Source organism: Galeopterus variegatus, unplaced genomic scaffold (genome assembly GCF_000696425.1).
Source record: "Galeopterus variegatus unplaced genomic scaffold, G_variegatus-3.0.2 Scaffold9520, whole genome shotgun sequence".
In the NCBI taxonomy this organism is placed as follows: domain Eukaryota; kingdom Metazoa; phylum Chordata; class Mammalia; order Dermoptera; family Cynocephalidae; genus Galeopterus; species Galeopterus variegatus.
In genome coordinates, this window is record NW_007735631.1 from 1 (window position 1) to 10629 (window position 10629).

Below are 10629 nucleotides of genomic sequence, written 5' to 3' on the forward strand. Positions count from 1 at the left end.
ACAAGGGGCAGAGGTCTCTGGGATTGGGTTAGTAGCTCCCCTGCCTTGCATTGAGAGAATGTAACTCTGCATCCTCCAGTGAAATGTCATCTTTAAATGGCTTGTCACTCATACTCCCCATATCTCACGTAGACCCTCCACTCAGGGCCTCTGGTTGGGGCAATAAGCCGGGGCCAGATCCTGCCCTGATCAGTCTCCAAGGGAAAGAGGTTTCTTAGTCCTTCTCCAAATCATCCTAAATATTCCTTATGGCCTTCAATAACTAGGAGAGGTCCAGCTTCATAAGGGGGTTCTGCTTATTTTCAGAACAGTGTGGTACCAGTAGGGAAGATCACAGGATGCAGAGTCAGCTGTGTGGCCTTGGGCAAGCTACTTAACATCTCTGTGCCTTGTGTCCTCAGGAATACTAGCACCTGCCCGGAAGGGGTTGTGACAATTAAAGATGAAGAATGCAAAGCCTAGGGCTCTATGAAAAGTAGTTAATCGTGTAGATCCAGGACAGCTCTAGGCTGACCTGTTTGTGGCTGTGTCCCCTGCACTCAGCACAGAGCCTGCCGCGTAGTAGAGGCTCAGTAAATGTTTGCTAAGTAAGTGAATAATCATGACCATTAGGTGGTGATAAAGGACAGTTCAAAGGTCCATGGCACTCTGAGCCCTGAAGGGCAGGCTCAATGTCACGCATGACACCGTAGCCCCATGACACCTGTGCGTATGGCTCTTTACAGGACACCCCATTTGGTCTCCTTCATTCCCACTGGGCAACGGCCCTTCAACATTTATGTTCTGTTCCTTTGCACTTGCTCATGTCCCTCATTTTTTATGTCTATTTGTCCTGTTTGTCCTTAGGACTTACCATCTTATAACATAACCTACGATCCATTCTATTCCCACCATCTACACCAGGGCGCATTCCTTTGCTATTTCACAACATGGATAGAGATCTGCATGCCTGAGATCAGAGGTTCTCAAACTCTGTGTGAGTCACAATTACCTGCAGGGTGTGATGAACACACATTGCCGGGCTCCTCTTTCAGTGTTTCTGAGTCAGGAGGTCTGGGTGGGGCCCAAGAATAAGCATCTCTAACAAATTCCCAGGTGACGTTGCTGTTTCTGGTCAGAGGAACTCACTTTGAGAACCACTGGCCCAGCTACCTTTTCTAATCAGCTTCCCTCTGTTCATAACCTGTGACACCTCTAAAACCTACATACTCAGTGTCTGGGTTCTGTCTTCCCTTCACACTGAGAATTCCCTGAGGTCAGGAGCCCATTGGGCCAGGTACTACCCAAGGCAGGGTCAACAAACTCCCCAGGGACAGAGGCTATGTTTCTCCCCTCATCCAAGGAGTCCACTGCAGAATGCAGCCAAGCTAATGGTTTACCTCTCACCTGGCCCCCGCCGGGCCCCCCACCCCAGCCTAGCAGCACTCACTTAGAGCTGGCCCTTGAGTGGCCAAAGGACATGTCCTTGTTGCAGGAGATGGGCGGGACACACACTGGGTCCTGCTTGGAAGCACAGGAGGGTGGGCGCACTGGGCATTTCTTGACTGCCTTCTGACCACTGCAGGTGCTGTAGAAGCTATAGCGGTTCTGGGTGGTCTTGTGGCCCTTGCTGCCCAGTGTGCCCTTGCGCAGGGTGCCCCGTGGGTCGCAGTAGAGGTCCGGCTCACTGCGGCTCGCTTTGATTTTCTGCATGAAGCAGATGTCGCTGCCTGCGCCGGTGGTGTTATAGCTGCCCCGGGGGTAGTGCCGGCTCCAGTTCTCCATCTGGCTGTAGGAGCTGAAGCGCCTGTTGTCAGGCTCTCGCTTGAGGGTCCCGTTGTAGATCTGGCCAGGGAAAGAGAGAAAGGCTCAGTCAAGGTTCTTGATTAGGGATCCTAGATCCAGCTGACCTTGTGATGCAGCCTTTCCCCGGCCCCCATAATAATGCTCATAGAATCCCAGAATGTTCAGAGTGGAAGGAACCTTAGCCATTAACTGATATTACTTTCCAAACTACAGGTTGTGACCCATTATGGATTATGGAATCAATTTAGCAATTGTGACCATCACTGAAAAAATAGAATAGAATAATATATCCTGGCATCTAAAACACCAGAGTGCAGGGCAGGAGGTAAGACACCCACTATCGAGTGAAGCAGTGTGTGGGTACTGGGTTGCAGCCTAAAATGTAGTTCTTACTGTGGGTTGCAGTCACAGAAGATTTATACTGATCTGGTCCCACATGTGCACAGTCCAGGAGGGGAGCTGGATGCCCAGAGAGGAGAGGGGCCTTCCAATAGTCACTTGGTGAAGGAAGGGGGAAACTGGGACCGGAGCCTGGGTCTCCAAGCCCTCGCCCCCCCACCCTGACACTAGCAGCTTCTGACACAGCCAGCTTTCCTTGGTCAGTTGTACTCAGCACATAGAAACTTCTATGCTGGTCAGGACTATTTTAATTGTTATCTTCCGCTAAACTCCTCAGCTTGTCTCCCCTCTGCCAGGGCAAGAAGCAAACAGACCCTCTCTGAGAAAACTCTCAAAGCCGAAGAGGGACAGTACTCCTGCTCCTTGGGCCCTCTGTTACAGGCACCGTCAGATAGGGGCCCACCTGGACACAGGGAGGCAGGCCCGGGGACTGCAGGATGGGGCTTTGTAGACAGGCTGGCGGGGGAGGAGCTGGACAGAGGCTCAGTCCGACAGAAAAACATACAAGGGACAATGAGCTGCCCCCAGGGCTCTGTGTGAGCCCAACTGGGGAGCCAGCCTCTCTGGGAGGAGGCTACAAAGCTGGAGAGTTGCTGGGAATTAGCTCTGGAACAGAACTGTCCAAGGAGGACTTTCCCAGGAGCTCACAAGCCGGTGGGTCTGGCCTGTTTGAACTTGTTCTCAGACTAGAGGATCAACATCGAGCCTGATAAAATGTCTCCACACAGGTGCTGACTTGGGACTCACCTTTACTGGGATTAGCCAGGGCCAAGTCCAGCAGCCCAGAGCCTGCCTGCCCCACCCGTGAGTGTATGTGTGTGAGTGTGTGTGTGTAGGGGAGGTCGTTAAGCAACTGGGTAATTCCCCTCTACACCAGATCTAGCCACACAAGGCTGGGGCTTTCATCTCTGCAGAGAGTCGGAACCACCCATGGTTCGAGCTCCCAGAGAGACTGGGTGTCAGAAGCTACCAGTCAGAAGTGGAGTCCAAAACTCAGAAGCCACAGACTATTAACCTGGGCAATGGCATGCTCACCCCCTCCACCCACACACCCAGCTGTGCAATTTCCTTCTCTTAACTGGGTCGAACCAACCTACCCCAAAGGTAACTGGTGTGTGGGTGCTGGGGGAAACATAATCGGACAATCACAAGGCAGAGCAAAGAGGAGCTGGGCAGTTTTCTGAGCGTTTGGACATGGGATGTGCACCTTGCAGATTACTTGCAAAATATGCAATTAGGCCTCCACGGTTTTAGCCAATGGCCACGCCCTCCATTCTCCTCTCAGGAAGGGAGGTGGCAGATGCCACTTTGGAGGGAAAGCCAAGCACTCCCAAAGGGCAGGCTAAGCCTTAAATGGAAATACAACAAGAAGCTCCCTTGTTCTCAGTAAATGACACGCCTGGACGTCATCTCAGACACCTGATGAGAAGTCAAGACGCCCATCCTGGCCCAAATCCAACAAAGATGTGATCATGCTGATTACGCCTGACGGAGGCTTTGAGCTTTGCTCTCCTGTGCTGGGAACGGGGCAGCAGGCAGCCTTCCAAGTCTCAGCGAGGGTGGGCTGCCCACGGGGAATGGATGCTGGCTGCACCCTCAGGGGAGTGGGCGAGATGGGGAAGGCAGAGACGCCCCAGTGGAACTGCACTTCCCACCCCCCCATCGGCCACACTCCAGTGGTGTCACCCATCCCTGAGAACCCCACCCCAGCTCCTGGTGTCACAGTGCTGGTGGGCTGTGTGGCCTGAGTATGGTGTCTGAGGACAGCTATGGATGACTCTCCCTCGTCACCATGGCCCTGAACTGTCACCTTGACAAGCAGGAGAAAAGCTTCCTCTCAGCCAGACTCCATCCTCCTCCAGCTCCTTGAGGGGTCTGGGGTCCCCTCCAAGGCTCAGAGGAGGCAGGATGCCACCAGCCCTTCCTGCACAGATGGCCTGTAACCCAGCCAGAGCCGGCAACTGAAACAGCATCTTAGGAATCCAGGTGCATTCCTCTAGCTCACTGGGCTGACCTGTGTGGGAGGAAGAGCTGGGGGTCAAGAATACAGACTCTGGGGACAGACTGCCCTGGCCATGTCAATTGCTTCATGGGTGGCCTTGTTACTTAAGCCCAGTGTGCCTCAGTTTCTCCATCTGTAAAACTGGGATTATAATTGTACTCAATGTATAGGGTTGGGGAAGAATCCAATGAACTAATGTTTGTAAAGCACTTAGGACCGTACATGACATAAAGTGTTTGTTCAGTAGAGACTTCTGTATCCCTCTGACTCAGATTGGAGACGGGATGACTACTTTTAGGACTTGGCTGAGGTAGCCAAGGACACCCACGTCATATCTAAAGGAGCCACCACTTTAGATATGTCTTAACGTCACTCATGACATATCTAAAGGAGCTACCAGGTTGGCATATGAAGAGGATGAACCCAGGAAGCCAGAACAGCCCAGGAAAGGAGAAAAGCAGTTTTCAGAACCCCATGCTGGTCTTGCCTCATGGCCACAGAACAGGTCTAAATGTGTTTCAGAAAAATTAAGGAGCATGGTCCGCTCAGATGGCACACCCAGAGTGAAGCCTGCTTTATGACGGAATGGCGTGGTGTTTCTTTACGTGGGTGCTGTTGGCATGTGAGGCAGGACAATTCTTCGTTGTGCATTGCAAGAAGTTTAGTGTCCCTGGCCTCCAGGCCCTAAATGCCAGCAATGCCTCGCAGTCCTTGCTACTAGCAAAAATCCCCCCCCACATTTCCAAACATGATCTTCCAGGGACCAAGTGAGCAGCTGCAGATGTGCGGGCAGCGCTCACATGTGCCTGCAGCAGGTGGGACAGCCTTGCTGCCAGTGCCGGGTCTCCCAGCCACACCCCACATCCAGATAGTGATCTGCTGGCAGCCTCTTCCTCTTTGAATACAAAGGACAGGGACACACACACACACTCCTTGTCTAGTTATCCCATATCTCCCTGGGAAACTCCAGCCTCAAGTGGGATGGTCCATGGGTTAGAACATTCCAGAGGCTAGAAACTCAACTTCCTGGGAGCAGAGTTGACTGCTCAACCAGAGAGAGGTTGGGCTGGACAGCCAGGTGGAAGCCTGGGGTGTGTCCAGAGAGACATGTTTCTCCACTCGGGAGACCAGTGGGACTCTTGGGGGCCCAGTGCAAGGTGGGCCAGGGAGGTCGGCTTTTTAGCCAGGAACCTCCCCTGGCCAGTCCCTGCTCTGCTTACCCTTCTGATAATGACCTAGGTCTTGTAACTCATCTACCTTTCTCCCCATCTCCCCTCCTTCTTGGAGAAGTGTGGAGTTTTAACCCCCCACTGAATGCTCCCTCTTTTCCTGTTCCCCCTAAAGTTGGGAAGCTCGCAGAGTCCAACTCTTCATTTTGTAGTCAAGGAAACTGAGTCCTAAAGAGTGACTGAACCAAAGTAAAGCAATATAAGCCCAAGATCCAGGGCCTCAAAGGACTTAATCTTGCCAGCTTTCTCTTGAGAGAGCCATTCAGTCTGAAGAGACCTCCAAATCTGGAAGAGCTCCTGTTTGACCAAGATCATTGGACGGGACAGTAACTAACCATTCAGGCAGAGATGGTGTCCTTCTGCCTTTCCATCTAAGAATCCTTTCTGACTCCACCCTTTGCACTCCCACTGCCCGGGCCGTGGCCCTAGCTCTAATCGGTTAACCACTGGGCAACTCCTGTGCCTCTCACCAGCCTCCACCCAGCCCCTGGGACTCTGGCCCCTGCCATGCGATGCCATCACCTTGACCTTCTGCAGGCAAAGCTTTCATTAGCTTTTGCCTTGGTGGAGAGTCTACAGTACCTCTCTCCTTACATGACAAACTCATCAGCCTGGCCCCACCCTGCTGTCCAGCCATCTCTTCCCCTCCCAGCATTCCCCATGACATCAGCCACATCCCGGCCTCCCTGCTTCTGCTCAGACTCTCCGCCACCCTGGCCAGCGTGCCTTGCCCACCTCTTCTCAAATCCTGCATTCCTCCAAGTCTCTTCACAAACCTGCTTTGACCCAACCCAAATACCGACAGTGCCCAGAGTTGGGATTATTTGCCCTGTGGTCTTGTTTGTCCTCTAGTTGCTAATGTAGATTTCTGTCACTTCTCCAAGCTCTCCAGGGCGGAGCTGCCCTTCATTGTGCCTAGAACAGGGCTGGGCTCACAGCAAGCGCTCATTGAAAGGGGTGCTGTGACTTGACCTAAGAATGTGTGCTGGGGTGAAGATTCAAGCTGCTGATTGGCAGTGGGGTTGCCGTGGCCTCCAGGGAACAGTGAAGCCACCATAAACAAAGTTAGATGCTAGGAAGGCAGGAGGGTTCTAGACAGGGCCAGCCAATCTATGAAGGAAGCACAACATGGGTTCAGTCTGTGATGGTCTAGGATACTTCCCTCTTCCTCCCAACCCAAGTGACAGCAGCAGGTTGACTGAGCCCAGAGAGTTCCATTCAAGGTCTGGCTGATAGGCAGAAGCTGCCTGGCTTCTTGGGAGTTGGGCATGTGTTGGGCAGGCCAAGATAAAAAGAGTGTCTGTGTCCCCAGCTATTACCCATTTTGAAACCAAGCTTCTGCCAGCAAGGTGGGGCTGGCCTGACCGGCTCTCCAGCAGGACACACCCTGCTCTGCCCTGCCAGGTCACACACCCAGCAGAGTCTCACACCCAGCAGAGTGCCCAACAAGGCCATCTTCAGCAACAAGGTCTCCCAACACCCTTCTCATGAAAGCAAGCACACACAGTTTCGTGGGGTCATCGTGCCTCTCAGTCCTAGGAGGGTTCTCCTAAGAAAGGTCCTTGATTGGAAACCCTGTGAGGACACATTCCATTTGCCTGTTTCCCGGCACTCACTGTTCCCCACTCAGTGCCAGTCTGAAGGGCCCTCATGGAGTAGGCATGCTGCAGCCCTCTTCCATCTCACTGGGATTTTGGTAGGGACAGGGACTGGGCAGAGCTAGCCGGTCACAAGGCAGCAAGGTGCACCTCTGTGTGTGGCTCAGCAGCTCCGCTCTGACCCTCTGGAAGGATTTGGAGAGTATAGGTACTCTCCCAAGAAGGCTGGCAGGAGGGGGGCACACCGGGCTCCAGGGCATGGAGAATTCCCCCAGAGGGGCAGCTGCTTACTCTGCAGTCTGAATCAGCAAGAAGCCACTGGGGCCTGAGTCACCAAAGACAGGACTTCAGCAGGGGGAGTGTCGATCCCTGTCTCCTCTGGGTACAGCTCCCTCTCTGAGAAGCAGGGGTCCACCCTGAGCTGGCCCTCCTTTCTTTTCCTGGCACACCGCTTTGAACAGAGCAGTTCCACTGCTCAGAAGCCCTGAAGTGTGGGCAAAGAGCAATCACATTTCACCTTGGAGGAGGCCATGGTGAATGTGCCTCACTGTGGAGTCCTAAACGGCAGGAGGAGCTACATCGGCAATTCCGTGAGCAGCACCCTGAGGCCAGCATGCCTACCCTGGAAAGAGCTCTAGAAGGCACCTTTAGGTGTTTGTGAACTAAAGGACAGTGGCTGTTGGATGACCAGCTCCTGCCTACTAAGAAGAGGCACAGAAGAAATTAGAAACAGTCCGAAGCCAGGTGTGGCCATGTTTTGTCACCCGAATTCTTAAAAAAACAACAAAGTTTTGATTCCCATCCTGAGAGCATAGACTTTACTAGAGATCTCGTTAATAATGGCCAGTGTCTCTCATAACCTTTGAAGAATAGAAATTGTGAGCGCACATTGATCAGACCAGTATTAACAAACATTTCTGGATCATCGAGGACAAATTTTCTAAAGTGTCGAGATAACTGAAGCGCAAGTAGAAAAGATCGTATAAAACTCCGGGCTATGGCTTGTGGGTCTTTCAGGAAGGTTCTGCTCTCTCCAGCGTGGTCATGAATCTGGAATGAAGGAGGCATTCTGCCCTCTTGGGTTCCAGGCTCCAAGTCTGCTTTGCAGGTAGGTGGGAGGGTTCCTGGTACCCAGTGGGGGAGGGAGAACATGCACTTGTGCACCCCAGCACCTAGCTGAGAGCTGGTGCTCAATAACATCTGCTGTCTGAACAAACAATGTCGCCAGCGTCAGCACCCAGCTCTGCCTCCGTGTCCTGCTCCCTGCCTAATCGCTGAGCTGTGGGAGAAAGCAGAGTCTCTGAGATGCTTCTCTTTTATTTCTCCCTTCCACACTTGACAAGGTTTTTTTCAGCTCTTGATGCTCCTAGAATGGGTTTGGGAACAAGGACCTAAGGTTTCCTATAAAGACATCTCTGTTTTGCTTTGGAAATGAAGTCCCTGGCAGGTGTTCGTCACCTCAGATGCAGCTCTCACAGGCCCAAGTGGCAGAAGACCCATGCCCTAGGCCATCTCTTTTCCATGGCTTCAGACAAGTTGGAGGCATGGTCATCCCGCCCTCCATATTCTGTGGTCACAGCTTCTGGCTTTCGGAACTAGAGGCCAGCTCAACTGTCCCAATGATGGTTCATCCTGGAGAGGGGAAGGCAAGGGGACTGTCCTGATGTGAAATAAATCCTGTAGTCTCAGATGAGGGGGCAGCTCCCCTGAAGGGCACACTTGAGGGTCAGGAAGATCCCACGGGGCCAGGAACTCCCACCATCTCCTGGCAAGTTGGATGGAAAGGCTGGCTGGCCCTGGAACCACCCTGGGCACTAGGTCAGGAGGTGCTTCCCAACCCAAGAAGAGGAGGGCCAAAGGGTGTGAGGTGGGAACATCTGAAGAGCAGATGCTTAACTGGCCCAAAAAAGAGCTCCTTGGAGACCCAACAGTGGAAGAAACCACTCCTGCTGATTAGATAGTCAAGAATTTCATAAGAAGGGAGGGACAGTTACCCCTCAGTGCTGAGGTAACAGATCTCTCCTTTGGAAGATGAGCACGCGTGCATGCATGCTCACTCATGCATGGCATAGGCACACACGCATGTATACGTGCACACACTCTCCCCTATGCACTCCCCACTTGCACATGTGCAACACGCATCATTTCAACAGGGGTGGATTCAGGTAGGGAAGGACTTTGGAAGTTCCTCGAGCACATCCTAGAACATCTTAGCAGGTGTGGTGCCTTACAGTTTGCAAAGGGCTTCCCCATTCATCATCCTGTTGGAGCCTCCCAGTACCGCCCCTTCTCCCACATGGCCAGTGGGGTGTCAGGGCAGAGAGCAGCAGCTTCATTCTCTCTAGGAGCATATCAAGTTCAGAGAACTGAGGCTTGTCCAAGGCCACACAGCTAAGATGTAGCAGGCCTCTCTCCCAGTGTTTGTCCTCCAGGCACTCTGCCACCAGAGTCTGGTGACACAAAAAATGTCTAAATGGCAAGGAGCCTCTGTAGCTAGGGGCCCTCTGCAGGAACTCCACCAGCATCTCTGGCCAGTTTCTGGCCCTGACTCTTAGAAGACCCCTCCCCAGGGATTCCAAACATAGGAGGTGCCTGTCCCTTCTCTTTTGGCCAGTTGTGGAAGGTCCCTGGAGACATTTAAGAAGAGCATAGCTGCTCAGCTATGTGACATTCTACTGCCCAAAGACCTGTGCTAGAAGACTCTCTGTCCCAAGAGACATTTGTAGGCCAGGACACCTTGTGGTCTGTCCTGGCTAGGACCATGAGAGCAAAGGCACTGAAAAGTGACTGGTTGGTACCCTTTCAACCACACCTTGCTCTAAATGCACCACTGAGTACACATAAGTTGGGCTGAGAAAACAGGGACTCATTAAGATTAGCAGCTGAGGCTGAGCCTTAGAGTCTCCTGGAATTAGTCAAGTCTGGCTGAGCTTCTCTGGCCTCAGGGAGCTGGGCTACCCTGCTCCAAGCCTCTAGGGCAGTCAGGAGGGAGGAGAGGGAGGGATGGGACACTGATTGGCCCTGAGTGCCCCCACTCTGCCTCCAGCACTGTGTGGCCTTCTGAGAGCTGATTAAGGCCATAGGAATGTAGAAGAAGCTTGGAGGTTTCCTGTGTACCCTCCCCAGGTTGGCTCCAAAGGACAGAAACAACATCTTTATATGATCCATTAAAAAAAGTATCCAGCTAGGCATGGGGCTGGTCATCTTGCTGAGGGAAGGGGCTCTGCCCCGTCATTTTTCTCCCCCGCCCTCAGCTCTCCTACCTGACCTGTTGTGTCAGCTTTGGGAAAATTATCCTGAATAACTAGCTTAAGACCCCAGTGCTGGACACAATCTCCCCAAGTGTCAGCCATGCCCCATTGGTGGTTGTGAGGTGACTTTGGGGGACTCAAGGGCACAGCAATAACTAACACTGAAGCACGTAGAAAGCTCTTCCTTTTTCCATTTTGATTACCACGAGGAGAAAGCCTAGGTGGGTGCCACTGTGTGTAACACTTGCCAGCCTCCCTTCCTGAGCCAAACCCCCCACAAAAACAGGTTTCTACAGATAAAAATATCTAGCTAGAATTAAATAATGCTCTGTTTTTATTCTATTGATTATTACTGGTTATTAAAG

General features: G+C 52.5%; 1 protein-coding gene across 1 annotated transcript in view; it reads right to left on the bottom strand.

Moving 5' to 3' along the window:
* Positions 1–1429: 1429 nt before the first annotated feature.
* Positions 1430–10629, bottom strand: part of LOC103609355 (plakophilin-1-like) — a gene marked incomplete at its 3' end in the record, with an annotated part of 29350 nt that continues 20150 nt past the window's right edge. The window contains exon 3 of the mRNA XM_008593684.1: positions 1430–1824. Within this exon, the coding sequence (XP_008591906.1) occupies positions 1430–1824 (395 nt within the window). The remainder of the gene's footprint in view (positions 1825–10629) is intronic.